This window comes from Notolabrus celidotus, chromosome 4 (genome assembly GCF_009762535.1).
Source record: "Notolabrus celidotus isolate fNotCel1 chromosome 4, fNotCel1.pri, whole genome shotgun sequence".
NCBI lineage: Eukaryota > Metazoa > Chordata > Actinopteri > Labriformes > Labridae > Notolabrus > Notolabrus celidotus.
Genome location: NC_048275.1, coordinates 38952062 through 38968322, shown reverse-complemented (window position 1 = coordinate 38968322; position 16261 = coordinate 38952062). Strand labels below are relative to the sequence as shown.

The 16261-nt window shown below is 44.2% G+C and overlaps 2 protein-coding genes across 3 annotated transcripts in view; one reads left to right on the top strand and one right to left on the bottom strand.

The window, feature by feature from the left end:
• The window catches only part of LOC117811230 (NACHT, LRR and PYD domains-containing protein 3-like), a 574987-nt gene that overhangs the window by 520071 nt on the left and 38655 nt on the right, over positions 1–16261 (bottom strand).
• The window catches only part of si:ch211-250c4.3 (uncharacterized protein LOC100535981 homolog), a 67272-nt gene that overhangs the window by 28745 nt on the left and 22266 nt on the right, over positions 1–16261 (top strand). For both annotated transcript variants that reach the window (XM_034681402.1, XM_034681403.1), the window contains exon 3: positions 5321–5482. In XM_034681402.1, the coding sequence (XP_034537293.1) occupies positions 5321–5482 (162 nt within the window). The remainder of the gene's footprint in view (positions 1–5320; positions 5483–16261) is intronic.

The window sequence follows — 16261 nt, the reverse complement described above, 5'->3', positions numbered from 1 at the left end:
TGATTTTAAATGCTATCGTCGTATCGTTCTCATAGTATCCATGAGAAAATGAAATCATAAAGACAGGTGTTCCCCAGTTTTTTATTAGAAGTATTTAAGAAAGGCTGGTCCAAGTCATCATCATGTCATCTGAAAGACTGCATCAGATAAAAACTGTGTTCTGTAGCAGCTCCTGAAGACACAGGGGTACGTCTGTTCAACTCACACTTGTTGTCTGTTCGGTTATGGTCACACACAAAGACAACACCCGGTGAGATTTATGCAAAGAAACCACCTGGTCAGTCCTGCATCCGCCCCCCCTAACAGGTTTTAATCTGTCCACCATAATGAAACTTTACGCCAGTGGTGTCCAAACTTTTTTCAAAGAGGGCCACATTTGATGTTGTCAGATTACCTCAGGGCCAGTGGATCCTACTGAGACTTAGAAATCATAAATGTTATACATGAAACATCTATTTAATAACAACTATTTTACATTTTTCTCAATAAATCAGCAACTAGGTAGTCCTCAGTTCTTCTGGAGGAAAATGTTTTTCATTCGGGTTGGGCGATGTGGGAAAAATATTGTATCATTATTTACCTATGGCAGGATCACTATCTGAATTTCATCACACTTCTTTTTCATGTTGTTTTTAAGACTTTTCTGACCAGCAGACAACATTTTAAGAACTAAATAATTATTTTCCTGCATTCTGAACAATTTTTATGCATCAAATTTTGCCCTTTCTGTACGATTTCATTAATTAGATTTTGTCTTGTGTCCTCTTTTGTGTCTTCTGAACTTTTATTGTTCAGTCCCTCCAGGAAGTTGCGATTTCGCGATCGCAACTATCAACGCAAATTCAACCAATCAGCGCGATTTTTTCGCGGCCCTGCAATTTTATACAATCACCGCAACTTTCCCGCAAATTTGACCAATTACATTAACCTCAGCCCCTGTACGTCATCGGTTTTGTCATCAATTTCACTTCCTTGTAACATAAACGTAAGTCCTCACTTGATCGGCACGTTTCAACAGCAAAACACGCACGGAGAACGGGTGAAAAGAGAGGACAGCAGGCAGGACAAGTGACGATGACAACGTTGTTATTTATAGATACTAGAGTTATTATCTGAGGGGCTCAGTGTTAGCTTGGTCTCTACCTGCAGCAGGTGTGCTTTATGAACCAGCTCTCCTCACCTCCATGCATCTGTCTCATCTTCATTAAGGATTTTTACCCCCGGTGTGCGACACAACCGGGGGACGTCTGTTTACTATTTGAGGTTTGACGTTGTTGCAGCCATTGCCGTAAAAAGCTCCCGTCTTCAGCTTGATTTAATCCAGTTTGGTGATACATCAGACACATTTAGTAAGTTTGGATCAACTCATAGTCATCAAAGATGCAGATTCATTTCAGAGTGCTGTGAACTGACTGTGCCTCTGTCGCTGCAAGGTGCATTTAGGGACCGTCGTAAATGTGCAATACAGACCTTTCATGGCATTTTTCTGTGAATCAAGAGAATCAAAATACAGTCACAGTGGCCACATCAAGAATGTTTTCTAAAAACATCTGTAATTTAGCATATTTACTTGTCCCTGAGATGTTATTGGGGGAAAAAAGCAAAAAAAAAATCGCAACTTTCACCGCAATTTTTTCAAAAAGCTGTCGCAAATTCAGGCTATTTGGGCCGCAACAATCACAAAAAAATCCCGCGAAATCCTGGAGGGACTGATTGTTCATCAAGAACATTTTCACATCATGATAAAAACATTAATTTGAAAACCTGTCAGCTTTAAGAGTTCTTGTGTTTCTTCTATATTGCTGTCTTGCAGAATTCTCAGAGCTTTGGCTTTATACAAGTAATCCATATGAAGCTTTTTGAGACATTTCTGGATTGATTTTAGTTTTGTGTGTGCGCTTGAAAGAAACTGCAAATGTACAGATGATTCAGAATGTGATTAATTTCTGTGCTATAAATAACACGTTTTAAGATAGAAGCTTGGGGCCATAAATAAATGGACCTTGGGCCGCGATTGGCCCCCGGGCCGTACTTTGGACACCCCTGCTTTACGCCCTTCTTCTCTGTCACCCCGGGGATGAAGAGCTGGTTTTGTTGGTGACATTATTACCATGACTGGTAGGCCACAGCTGTGTACTCCTTCTAAGGGTCTTGTCTGTGAGCATCTGACTGTTTGCATGAGCCCTCTGAGGTCTGAGCCCCAACAGAAGTCCGACTGTAGCTTCAGGTTTGAGCCTGAAGATAAAGCTCCAACTTTACCAGCTCATGTATTTATGTTCAAACTCCCTTATGGTTGTGAACTTCAGGTCTTAAGAGAAAATCTGTCAGAAAAATCTAAATGACAGAAACAATGTTTGAGAAACATTTACTCGACATGTGTTTTGAAATTAAAGTTTGACCCATGTTTCATCAGTTAACATGGAGGAGGCAGGCTTTAAAGCCTATACTGCAGCCAGTCAGCAGGGCTAGCTTTAAATGCTTTTGCTTCACTGTTGGGTAGCTGTCATGTCGTCCATCTTTTTTTCTCTCTTGGATTAAGAAGTGGTATTTCTGATTCAACCCGGTGGTTATTGTTCTTCATGAAACTTGTAAACTCCTTTGGTTAAACCTGATTCTGACATGTTCTTGAAAAGTGAAACACAAACGAACAACTGTTTTGGTTCCATGTGAGTTTTTTGGTATTCTCCTCATCCTCAGTTTGATTATTTTATTACAGTCACTATGAACTCGAGTCCAAACCTAGACTGATCTTTAGTCTTCAGATATCCTGTGGCTGCAGCGTATAAATGACCTCTCCATGAGAAGACTTAACAGATAACTTGTTCCTGGCTCCTGTCTGCTGTCTTTATCTTCATGTACTTATGGGATGCCTGATCTGACTCCAGCCGTCAGCACTCACCTCAGATGATTCTGGATCCAGTGCTCCATGCCAACATCAGCACACAGCGTTCACGTATTGTGTTCCTGTCCTTATCCTAACTTGCTTTATTTCTCGTGTCAGGCGTGCAGCTCATCACATCCTCCTCACCCGCTCAGTTTTCACGTGTGACATTATTGCCCCTTGAGTCATGGGATCAGAGGAAACTCAGAGGAAGTGCAACTAGGGCGCGTGTGTTTGTTTGTGTGTGCTTGCCCATTTCAAAGTGGGTTTGTGCATGCAAAGGGGGCATTCCTGAGCCCCACTCTGTCCTCCCAGCAGTGGATCACTCAGTGGTCTTTGTGGGGCCGTGGATAAGATCAGCACCAGCCCTGCTAATGTTACTGTCAAAAGCCAGAACGGCCCCTGATTACAGACCCTCCCCCTCATCAACGACCACCACTGAGGAAGTGAGGGTCATCTCCTGGAAGGATTACCCCTCCTTATCTTAATTAGCTACCCAGAAACTGCAAGACGTCTGGGGGGAGGGATGTCATGAGGGTCTGAGGAGTTCACAGATTAGGAAGTTAACCTGCTGCATGTGGTGTTAACCTTTAATCCAGACAGATGTGTTTTCAGAACCTTGTTTTTGGAAATGTTTGGTTACAGATTATGGGAATGGAAATACATCCCTAGACAAACTGAGGGGGTTCATGGTCAAGAGTGTTTAGGGTTTACCCGTCAGAGGAAGTGAGTGATGTCAGTCCCCCAGTCTGTTGTGGCTCCTGGCCCATTGTTCAGCTGGTCTTTCCACCACAGCTCCCAGTTGCCTGAATGGAGTTTCAGAGTCAGCAGCCTGGGAAAGAGGGGAGGAAACCCCGACCTGAGCTCACATCCTGCTTTTGTTGGGACACTTTTAGGGATGTTGATCATTTGACAAATATTTGCTCAAAATGTCTGTTTTTTCATCTCACTGACGAATGTGAACACCTGCACCTCCTGGGCGAGCGGACGCATAAACAGAACGTGTTTTCAGCCTCAGTGAGGCAGTGAAACACACTCACACTGGAACTGACAGTCTGTGGCTGTATTTATGAAAGACTTTGTTTCTCACATGAATTCAAGCTGTAACTTTATCCCATTTAAACGTTAAATGAAATCGTCCTCTGTGGAGTTTTTCTGCTTTGATATGATGGTTTAATATTTATAGTGCTAATGTGGAAAATTATAGCCGCAAGGGGCGGTGAACGGGCCCTCGCACACCTGCAACCACCGCCTGATGTGCAGCAGGTGTTTCTGTGTACCGTAAAAGTATGCATTTTTCACCTTCAAAGCTAGGTGGCGCTCTTCCTGTTGGTTTTAGGATATGGGTGCATGAGGCTTTTTTGTGCGTCCTGATTCCTTGAATATGCATGTCCAAAATCGTGCATGTAGCTCAAAAAAAACATTATGCTGCTTTTTTTTTATCCTTTAGGGGGCGCTTTGGAGCAGATTTTTGAATTTTTTGGACAAGAGTCCCAAAATAGAGTTCCATATATATAAATGGGATGCACGGCCAGTGCGTGTGGCAGATTTAGTGAGATTTAATGAATTTTAAAGCTCCCAAAAAATTAATTTCCTGTTTATGGGGAGACTGTGTGTTTCATGCATCGCCTGCGTGTCTGCCACGCCCACAATTTTTAGATTTCGTGACATGTTTCTGATAACTTTGAATCGTCAGTGTGTTAACTACAAAATGTGAGTGGTTTGGACTTGATGGGAGAAAAGGCCTAGTGAAAGATCTTTTAAATACGTACCCTTGTGAATCAGGTGAAAACTGAAAAAAAAAGATGCATGTAAATTGAACTGTGTTGAGGGGGTGTCCGGTTGGAAAGAAGGGGGCGCTATTGAGGCATTTCTGGGACTTTTTGCACGGGACCAAACAAATATCAACATGTCGCCAGGCCTGATGAGTGTGCCAAGTTTGGTGAGTTTTCGGGCATGATGAAGGCTCCAAAAAGGCAATTTACTTTACTAGAGAGAAAGAAAGAAATAATAAACCTTCACCGACCCTGTCGGTGCTCGGGTCCTAATGAGACATTGGTAATTCATCAAACAGATGTACAGGCAGTTGTTGATGTGTGATGGTGCAGCGAAGATGAGGCGCGCCATCTTATTAAACTTCATTCTTCATTTCTGTTAGCTGATGTTGACAGATGTGTATTAAGAGCAGGCTGCCAGTAACAGAGGAATGCTTGTATGAGTGCAGCGCATGTGGATCACTTTGGAAAGTTACTTTGGAAAGACTTTTTCTCAGGCAGGGAGGAGTCAGACTCCCCACCCAAAGAGACGGGGGTGAACTGGTGTGATTAAGGGATTGCAACACCAAATTTAACTCTCTTTCCATTTAAAAAGTGAGCATGCACTCTCCTCCATGCCTACTCCTAGTATCTTCACTCACCCCCACACTCTCTGTTTGTCCAGTCCCAGCAGGTCAGTTCGAACCCTCTGGGATCAGGCCTGGGTTACCTGGAGCACATCTGCCAGCTCCTGGAGAAGATCGGCCAGCTGCAGGAGACGAACCTCCATCTGCAACGGCAGATCTGCTGTCTGCAGAAAGACAGCAGAGTGACAAAGACCAAGGAGGTGAGTCGCTGCTGAGTGTTTGTGCTCATATAATCTCTATTTCAGATTCTACAAGAGAAATGTGTGACCTGTATTTGGGAGTCTTAGTATGAGAGGTGTTCTGGTTTCTGTTTGTGGTCTGAGTGGTATTGACCAATCAGGGGTCAGCAGGCTTTAGTAAACAGTCTGTATAGAGAGCAACAGCAGGAGGAACACAGTCCAGCTTGATGACGGCTCCCATGGTTGTTAATCTGAGGAGGATTTCTTTCTCTCTATAAACAGATATCTGCATGAAGAGCAGCTAACAATCTGACACAAACATTTACACTGAGACACAAATCTGCTTGATGCTGTGTCACTAAAGACAATCAGCGTTTAGATTTCCTGACTTCCTGGAACGCAGCATCAGAAATGATGGATCCCACCTCCATTCAACAAACAAACATTGTAGACGTAGTTTTCTTCTCCTCTTGACGACAGACCTGACAAAGCTGACTTTGGACTTTTGACTAATCTGCATCATGATGTTGTTATTTCAGCAAACTTAAGACCCGTTAATTACAAGAACATCACAAGAACATCACAAGAACATCACAAGAACATCACAAGAACATCAGTTTCTGTTTCAGGTTCATACCGCTGAAGGAAGCCAGAGTGAAGCTGATGTTTACCTTAGCCTTACGCGTTTTTCGATGGGGGATGCATCCGGCTGAAGGTCTCCAGTTAACAGGGTCGCTGTTTAAACCAAAACACCAGCCGATCTCTGCCACAGCTTTTTTAATTAAAAGGATTTTAAAGGGGCGTTGGTGGCCTAGGGGTCTAAGGGCCCCACATACAGAGGCTACAGTCCTCGTCGCAGGGGTCGCCGGTTCGATTCCTGGCCGGTTGACCATTTCCTGTATGTCTTCCCACACTCTTCATCCCACGTCCTGTCTCTCTTCAGCTGTCCTAACAAAAAAAGGCCAAAAGGCCAAAAATCTAACTTAAAAAAGAAAAAAAAGGATTTTAAAGGCGTGTTGAAATGTCTTTGCTACTCGCGCTTATCTCCTCTCACGTGTTGATTCAGTGAATCCATCTGTGATGAAATATAGCACCATTTAAAACAGACCAGCTGAGTCTCTTCATGCTAACAGGCTAACTGTTGTGTTGCTCATAATGATACCTGCCTGTCCGTCTGCTTCTATGGTGTCATCTGTGATGAATGGCATTCCTCTTTGTTTAACTGCCCTCTACTGGTCTGGTGGTGTAAAGTAGTTCTGGGGGCTAAAAGACCCCGGAACTCTTGGTGGAAATGCACCTCTACAGCCAGTGTTATAACATTTAAAACACAGGAGAAGGAAAATAAATCAATGAAACTGTTTCTACAAATAAGACAGGAGGAACGTACACTACATAAAAACCCTGCCTTTCTCAGTTTGAAGACAGACACCTCTTATGAAACATGGATGTTTTGCAGAGCCATTATTGCACATTACACTATGCACTATGAATGGTCACTGTTGTTGTTGTTGTTGGTGGTGTTTACTCTACAAGTTAGGGACACACTGAACATGCAGAGGGTGTGCATCAGAGAAAACCCTCTGCAGTACAAACAGTCAACCATGGTCTTCATTCAGCCGTACTCCACAGAGGCAAATGGCAGTGCTAACACTCAGTGACGTTCAGTGTGTTTGACACCCACTCAGTCTGAATGTCTTATTCCATAAACATGTTTGAGACAATTAAGAGATGTTCTTAATAATTTGATGACCTCTTTCTAAATCCCTCACACAAACAGAGGTCGAATCAAATTCACAGTCAGCTAAGAGTCAAACAGAATGTCCTCCTCCTCTTCCTTTGTCTGACACCAGCTTCCTGAACCTTTCTGTAGCAGAACATTCATCCCTCTGCAGACACCATACACTCTTCTGAATGAGAGGAATGCTGCCTTCCTCTTAGAGGTCTCGGCAAACTGTGCTCTGAGGGGATTCAGAAATCCCTGACTGACAGTGGACACTCAGTTTTGGCTCCAACACTGGAGCAGCTCTCTGTTGAAGCACAGGCTGAAACCAGCGGGAGGCTCGAGCTTCAAAGCTCTCAAAGCACCCGAGCAGAGAGGATGAGACTCACTGACAAATCCTCAATGTTTGGAACCAGGCGTTTCAAGTTCATGGATCTTCAAATGTGCATCACTAACAACACTTTCTCTACATCTATTCCCTTTCATAACAGAAAGGGAATATTCATTCTGAGGGCTGGACGACACCAGCTGCTCTCCTGCTCTGACTGACCGACTCCCTGCTGTTAGGTTCTCAATAGCAGATCCAGGTCTTCAGACCTGAGTGAACAGAGTCCCTGGTCTCTGGTGGACCATCACTGACAGCTCTTAAGGCATTTTTTGATCGTATGAACTTTACCCCTGAACTACTTGCGTTTCAACCGGTGGGCCCAGGGTCTAAATTTAGTTCAGGGGTAGATAATCTCCCCCCTAAAAAGACCCTGCTAGGAGGGTAGTACTTTTCAAAGGTCCCGGGACTTTCGGGGGGCGGGGCCTGCAATGCTGAACGTGTCTGATTGGTAGATTAACCGCAGTGTTTTTATTCCTCCCTCCGTCCACAATAACATCACACACATCTGTGATTCTCTTTCTTTCATTAGTTTTTATTTGTTCTATCTTTTTTGTATGTGTGTGTACTTTTCAAAAGAAGAAGCTGTGATTCTCTTGATTTAGCAGCTTGTAACAGTAGTCTTCTCTCAGCCCACCGTGAATGCGTCTCTCCCGGTGTTCCGGTTTTAAAAGTGACCCTGTAAACTGGAGACCTTCAGCTGAACGTGTCAGTGTTTGTGGAGTTTACACAGCTGTTGAAACACAGAGGGAGTTCCTGGGAATGCAAACTAGTTTAGTTTTTATTAAGATTTCAAAATATCCTCATCAGATATTTAATGATGGTCTAAAGACGTTTATGAGGGATGCATCCGGCTGAGAGTATCCAGTTAACAGGGTCGCTGTTTAAACCAAAACACTGGTCGATCTCTGCCACGGCTTTTTGAGTTCAAAAGGATTTTAAAGCCGTGTTGAAACGTCTTTGCTACTCACTCTTATCTCCTCTCACGTGTTGAGTCTCTTCATGCTAACAGGCTAACTGTTGTGTTGCTCATAATGATACCTGCTTCTATGGTGTCATCTGTGATGAATGGCATTCCTCTTTGTTTTACTGCCCTCTACTGGTCTGGTGGTGTAGTGCATTTACTTTGTTTTCTCCATACGTCACTGACCTGATTTACACAATCTACCCGGGACTTCAGCCCGTGGTCGAAACGCAGACAACAATGGGGGCACAGGAACCTTTTAGTTCAGGGGAAAGTAGTTCTGGGGTCTAAAAGACTCTGGAACTCTTGGCTGAAATGCACCTTTAGCCTGAGGCCCAGCTTTGGTAGCTTTGGTCCACAGCTTCAGATATTTATCTGTTAAGTATAGAGGTGGTTTGTGAGAGGAGCTCCAGTGAATATGCTTGTCCTAACTTGATCCTTGGTCATGAATACATTTCCTTTTGAGATGCAGGTCTGTGACTTTTTTCTAAATAAGATTTGTGGTTGTTGCATCAACTGACCAAACAGGCGCCACACATGCATGATATTGAACCAAGAGAGCTTTGGTCCACTGTCCACGTCTGTATCACTGACACAGCTTGGTTTTTAGAGGCAGGTAGACGACACACAGGTTTCATCTAGTGCATCCATACAGTTCAGTAGGAAGAGCAGGCAGGTGGATCATGAAGCAGGTTAAAAACACACAGAATATATTTGAGTAAGCTGGCTCCAAGAAACCTAAAACCTCCATGAGAGAGAGAACAGGATTCGTGAAGCTGATCTGAGCATGCTCACAGAAATGGAGGCATCTATCAAATCATACGCCGCTTCTCCTGCACTAAAGGGAAGGATCACAGCCTGTCTGCTTCAGTCAGACTGTATGAAGGATTTAGTGGACAATTTAAGCATACATAGAGGCTGAACGTGGACATAACTTTAGGGTTTATAAAGTGAGACAAATTAAATAAGTGTTTTTATTTGCTCTGAGTAAATATTAACAGGCTGATCAGCTTTATCAAGGACCAAACATAAAACATGATGCTCTGTCCTTCGATGCTGTGATCTTTCTGTTACTGTATGGATGAGTTGCTGGAATTTAAAGGGTTACCTCCACCTGAAGCTCACAGGTACACTGAGAGGAGGGAGACTGGAGGAGGTCAGATTATCACGGTGCTGTAGCCACGTTAAGGAGAGCCAGACCTGGGTTACCCTCTGACCTCACTCTGTATGTACCTGTACTCAACTTCAATCTTGTGCTGCAGAAACTTCTGTTTTCCTCCTCCTCCTCCTCCTCCTCCTCCTCCTCCTCCTCCTCCTCCTCCTCCTCCTCCTCCTCCTCCTCAGTCATTCATGAACAGGAAGTGGTGGCGGTGACATTCCTCTGTGTTTTTTTCTCCCTGACTAACTTTATAAAACCTCCAGCAGCCTGGAGCAGCCCATCCTCTGATAATGGGTTAAGGGTCATTGGTTCACAGTGGGCATCCTCTTTGAACCCCCAGAGATGTGTGAGACTGCAGTGTGAGGGCTGACCACACAGACAGGCGGGGAGCTTCTACCTTTGAATTAGCATGCTCAAATTTTAGCATTTAGCCTAACATATGCTTTAATAAGAACTTTTTCTGTCATGACCTCTGCCTTAACAAAGACAGTCCTGTTACGGTGTGATGGACAGTGTGTGTGTGTATGTGTGTGTGTGTGTGTGTGTGTGTGTGTGTGTGTGTGTGTGTGTGTGTGTGTGTGTGTGTGTGTGTGTGTGTGTGTGTGTGTGTGTGTGAGAGAGAGGTGTTCATTGAACTGAACTGAACTGAATTGGCTGCATTATACTCGAAGGCCATCATCAAAACATCTGCTGCTTTCATTTTAGTGCTTTGTTAAGAGTTCAATCAATCAATCTTTATTCGTACAGCGCCAAATCACAACAAATGTTATCTTAAGATGCTTTTAAATTATGAACAGAGACCCAACACCAAGACAGGCTAAGACTCAGTCTCACTCCATCTTAATCCACCATGAGCATTGCACCTCACAGTATTTAGCTAGTTGCAGTGGAGAGGACAAACTTCCTTTAACAGGCAGAAACCTCGAGCAGAACCAGACTCATGTTAGACACACATCTGCCTCGACTGAGTTGGGTCTGGAAAGACAGATAGAGGGGAGTAAGAGAGAGAGGGAGCGGTGATAGTGATGAGACGAGTAGTAGTAGCTGTTGCCGCTGGAGTCCAGCACGTCCGTATCAGCTGGAGTCTGGAACGTCCACAGCAGGAGGAGGTCTACGGCAGCTCAGAGGGCCCTACGAGACAAGGGAGCTCAGGGACTCCAGAAAGGTCTATGGTTAGTAACTTTAATGGGACAGGGAGAGTTAAAGTAAGGGATGAAGGGGTTGGGGGGAAGGGGGTGAGCTAGGATCCCAGTGTGTCAGTGTGCCAGTTCCCTGCAGTGTAAGCCTATAGCAGCTCTAACTATAGGCTTGGTATCAAAAAGGAAAGTTTGAAGCCTACTCTTAAAAGTAGAGAGGGTGTCTGCCTCCCGGACCCTGACTGGTAGATAATTCCAAAGGAGAGGGGCCTGATAACTGAAGGTTCTACCTCCCATACTACTTTTAGAGACTTTAGGTAGGACCAGCAGGCCTGCATGTTGGGAGCGTAGTGCTCTAGAGGGGTAATAGGGCACTATGAGCTCTTTAAGATATGAAGGTGTCTGATCATTAAGAGCTTTGTAGGTCAGAAGAAGGATTTTAAAGTCTAAATTTTATGGGGAGGAGCCAGTGTAGAGAAGCTAACACTGGAGAGATGTGCTCTCTCTTTCTAGTTCTAGTCAGTACTCGAGCTGCAGCGTTTTGAACTAGCTGAAGAGTCTTTAGAGACTTATTAGGGCAGCCTGATAAGAGGGGATTACTGCAACTAATTCTCCCTGTTTGTATGTTATATGGTATTAAAGAGGTATAAACAGAGGCTGAGCAGTACCGTAGTTTTCCCTCTTAGCCACTGTACCTGTAATAAATGATCTGTTGACACCGACTCTGAGCCTAGAGAGTTTTCCTCTTCTACCCTGGCAGGTCAGCAAGAGCCCCTTCTGTTTTTAAGAGTTAGAAATATCACCTCTGGCCTTCCTGTCCAAACTGAGGGAGCTAAAAAAAGGAGACACTCACGTGTACCCAGAAATTACCTGGGACCAGGGGAAAACCACCTCCTCATCTGGATCATCAGTTTCCTTGCACATTTTTCCAAAGTTTGACCCCTCTTTTCCTGTTTTTTTTTTTCATTTCTGTGCCCAGTCCACATGGTTGCCCACAGGAAACCTTCTGTCCACTCATCATTTCCATTTTGGAAACGTGTCTTTGTTGATAATCAGCTGTACACCCTGACCACAAACCTTTTCTCTCATGTATCTAAAGTTAAATGAGAACCGTTATAGGTTGTCACCGAAAAGAAAATACAAGACATACCAGTAATGTCTAACGGCCAAATTCCACCGGATCCGTGTCCGGTCCGTCTCTGATCCGTCACAGCTCCGGATCTGATAGGTTTCTATCCTAGTCAATGTGTTAACTTCCACTGGGTCCACTCCGTTGTGTTCCGGCTGCGTCTCTGATCCAGCAGGTCGGAGTCCTCCGGATCAGATACACAAGACTTCTATTGTTGCCGGATGCCGGAGCACGACGCATCAATCTCAACAGAGCAGATGGAGCGGGACAGGAAGTCAGGTTTCACCAAAACAAAATGAAAACATCCGGTTAATTTTCAGAATAAAACACTCTGTGTTATCACCAGATCGTATTTCACTTAACTACAACAACAAACCAAAGTCATGATGAGCGGAGCCAGGCCTGGAGTCAACAGGTCAGAGGTTTTCAGAGGACCAGAAAGACAACATGGATGAGGAGAGGAGGAAGAGAATCCTTGATTCAGTGATTACTGCAGGAAAACCTCGGTCACATGACTCCAGCTGTCCGGAGGTCCTGCTCCATGCTGCGTTCTGAAAACACAACTGGTGGGTGTTGACAGACGAGAGAGCACGGAGCTGGACCACAACGGATTGGAGACGGATCTGGTGGAAGTCCTGTGTATGAAACAAAAACAGGTGTCCTCTACAAAGTCAATCAAACTGGACGCTGTAAATGTAAAACATGTCATCTCAAACACCCTCTGAAGCCTGGGTTTCCCCCACAGGCCAACCAAGAAGCTTCTCTGAGCTCTCTTTTAAACACGCACTGAACTCCTGAGAGTCATCGACTCGGACTGCATGTGTGAACACAAACAGCTGATTCTTCCTCTCTAACCGGCTGCAGACTTTTGGCCGAGGCCTCCTGTAAAAAGTCTGTGTGAAGTCAATGTGTGAACACAGCAGGGGATAGACTGAAACATTCACAGTGAGTGGTGATGTTCATGAGGAGCAGTGTCTCTGCTTCAGGGCCTGTTTCCACTTACAGGGTCTGTGCTCTGCATCAAACTAATGCACTTCAGGTTTTTAAGGGTCCTGAGCACTGAGCAACTTAGTGAGGTAGCTTCATAGAGTGACTCACAGCAGTCACACAGAGTGAGGGGCTGATTTTCTGTTGTTTTTTTTCATAAATGTGGATGGTCTCTCTGGATCCGGCCCCTCAAACCCGTATCACATTAAGACAGTGAGGGTTAACATAAACAGGAATGATGAGGCCTGACTGCAGCCTGCTGTCATCTGCCCCCCATTACTCCCTGAGAACAGCTGTTACATAATCATGTAAATATAGCAGAGAGGGGCTCCTACTGAAAACAGGAAGGAAATGTATGTGTGTGTGTTGATGTGCACTCTGGTGTGTTGTTACAGAGGCCCATGTGGACCTTTACAGTGAGAGGTAACTCCATCATGCTGAAGCTTCCTCTCAGACCGTGAGGACGGGTGTGAGCTTCAGTTTGAACGACACTCTGTGATGACTCGGTCGTCCATTCTGTTATTTGTTGGGCCAAAGAATATAAATGTCACTTCAACAGGAAAAAAAACAACGTATTTGAAGGTACTTTTGCCTTGAAATAAGCAAAAAAAATCTGCCATTAGAAGAAGTGAAAATTTGCTTGGTAAGATTTCTCAAAATAAGATTTAATATTTAGAAAACTGTGATCTCACAATAAGCAGGGAAAACTTATTTTGAGCAATATTGTACCAGTATTTTAAATCTTAGTGTCTCAGAATAAGACAGGAATGATAACAATTAGTATTTTTTCACTCAAAAAAAGATTTCTGCACTAATACATTTAATGTCAACTTCTTCATTTGAGATATATTCACCTTCATTTGAGTTGTATTATAGCGGCACTTCTCTAGGTTTAAGACCATCTTGTACTTGAAATAAGATGACGAAGTTTAATTTGAGCATGTTGAGATATAATGTCTTCTCATAGTGAGCTGGATATACTAATATTCAGTCATGTTGTTTTTTAGGATAAGACAGATATGCTCTAAAGTAGGTGTTTCATTGTGTGCATGGAGTTTGAGGATGTATATTTTTATCTGATTTAGAAGAAACAGTGTCTGAAAACTGAAACCCACCCTTAAAAACAACTTCTCTTTCTTTCTTTCTTTCTTTCTTTCTTTCTTTCTTTCTTTCTTTCTTTCTTTCTTTCTTTCTTTTTTTTTTATCAATGGATCTGTTTTCTGATAGATTCCCTAATAAAATGCATTTCCTTAAATCAAGTAAAGTGTTTGTCTTAAATAAATATGATCTCAGCTTGAAAAATGTCTGAAATGTAAAATAAACTTGTTTATCTTAACAAGATATTTAAGATGTATTAAAACAAGTCCCTCTATCTCACTCAAACGTTACTTGTTAAGCAAATTCATCTTAAATCAAGTGGGAGAAGACATTTTGACTAAAATGAGACAATTTCACTTGGTAAGATTTGGAGTTTTTTGCAGTGTACGCTGACTGCAAGCGATACGGATGTCTCTTTATGACCCACAGAAGCAAACCAGACGACCAGAGTGCAGATTGTCTCTGTTTAGCTTTCTTATCAGCCTCTGGAAACGTAAAGTGAATATTTCAAATTCACATAGAATATCAAACTGTAATGTGTAATCAAGCATCAAAAAAAATCTACTGAAAATAAACATCCTCAACTCTGAAAAAACTCTGTTCAAAAACATCTTATTTTACAGGTCAGAGCATTTCTCAGGACTGTGTGGGCGTGGCCTAACTCTTTGATTGACAGGTCAAGAGAGAGTTCACAGCCTGCATGTTTGAGCCGTCTGACTCTGAATCTAAAGACATCAAAACTCCAGAATCTGACAATGATTCATTTACAATGTTCTCTGAGTGCTGAGTCATAAAATCCTTCAGAATCAGGACTTCTATCATTTATTAGTTTTATCACTCCGTAGTCTCCGGGGCATCAGGACCATGGGACGCCCGGAGCAGAGGAGGCTGAAGTGTAGTATGTGCACGCAGAGGAGCTCGGCTCCAGGTGTCAGACGGAGCTGTTTGTCTAAACTCTGAGCTGTTAGGGGAAAGTTAGTGAACCGGTCCTGAGGATAGTTAGTGAACCGGTCCTGGGGAAAGTTAGTGAACTGGTCCTGGGGAAAGTTAGTGAACCGGTCCTGGGGAAAGTTAGTGAACTGGTCCTGGGGAAAGTTAGTGAACTGGTCCTGGGGAAAGTTAGTGAACCGGTCCTGGGGAAAGTTAGTGAACCGGTCCTGGGGAAAGTTAGTGAACCGGTCCTGGGGAAAGTTAGTGAACTGGTCCTGGGGAAAGTTAGTGAACCGGTCCTGGGGAAAGTTAGTGAACCGGTCCTGGGGACAGTTAGTGAACCGGTCCTGGGGAAAGTTAGTGAACCGGTCCTGGGGAAAGTTAGTGAACTGGTCCTGGGGAAAGTTAGTGAACCGTTCCTGGGGAAAGTTAGTGAACTGGCCCTGGGGAAAGTTAGTGAACCGGTCCTGGGGAAAGTTAGTGAACCGGTCCTGTGGAAAGTTAGTGAACCGGTCCTGGGGAAAGTTAGTGAACCAGTCCTGGGGAAAGTTAGTGAACCGGTCCTGGGGAAAGTTAGTGAACCGGTCCTGGGGAAAGTTAGTGAACCGGTCCTGGGGAAAGTTAGTGAACTGGTCCTGGGGAAAGTTAGTGAACCAGTCCTGGGGAAAGTTAGTGAACCAGTCCTGGGGAAAGTTAGTGAACCGGTCCTGGGGAAAGTTAGTGAACCGGTCCTGGGGAAAGTTAGTGAACTGGTCCTGGGGAAAGTTAGTGAACCGGTCCTGGGGAAAGTTAGTGAACCGGTCCTGGGGACAGTTAGTGAACTGGTCCTGGGGAAAGTTAGTGAACCGGTCCTGGGGACAGTTAGTGAACTGGTCCTGGGGAAAGTTAGTGAACCGGTCCTGGGGAAAGTTAGTGAACCGGTCCTGGGGACAGTTAGTGAACCAGTCCTGGGGAAAGTTAGTGAACCAGTCCTGGGGAAAGTTAGTGAACCGGTCCTGGGGAAAGTTAGTGAACCGGTCCTGGGGAAAGTTAGTGAACTGGTCCTGGGGAAAGTTAGTGAACCGGTCCTGGGGAAAGTTAGTGAACCGGTCCTGGGGACAGTTAGTGAACCGGTCCTGGGCAAAGTTAGTGAACTGGTCCTGGGGAAAGTTAGTGAACCAGTCCTGGGAAAGTTAGTGAACCGGTCCTGGGGAAAGTTAGTGAACTGGTCCTGGTGAAAGTTAGTGAACCGGTCCTGGGGAAAGTTAGTGAACCAGTCCTGGGGAAAGTTAGTGAACCGGTCCTGGTGAAAG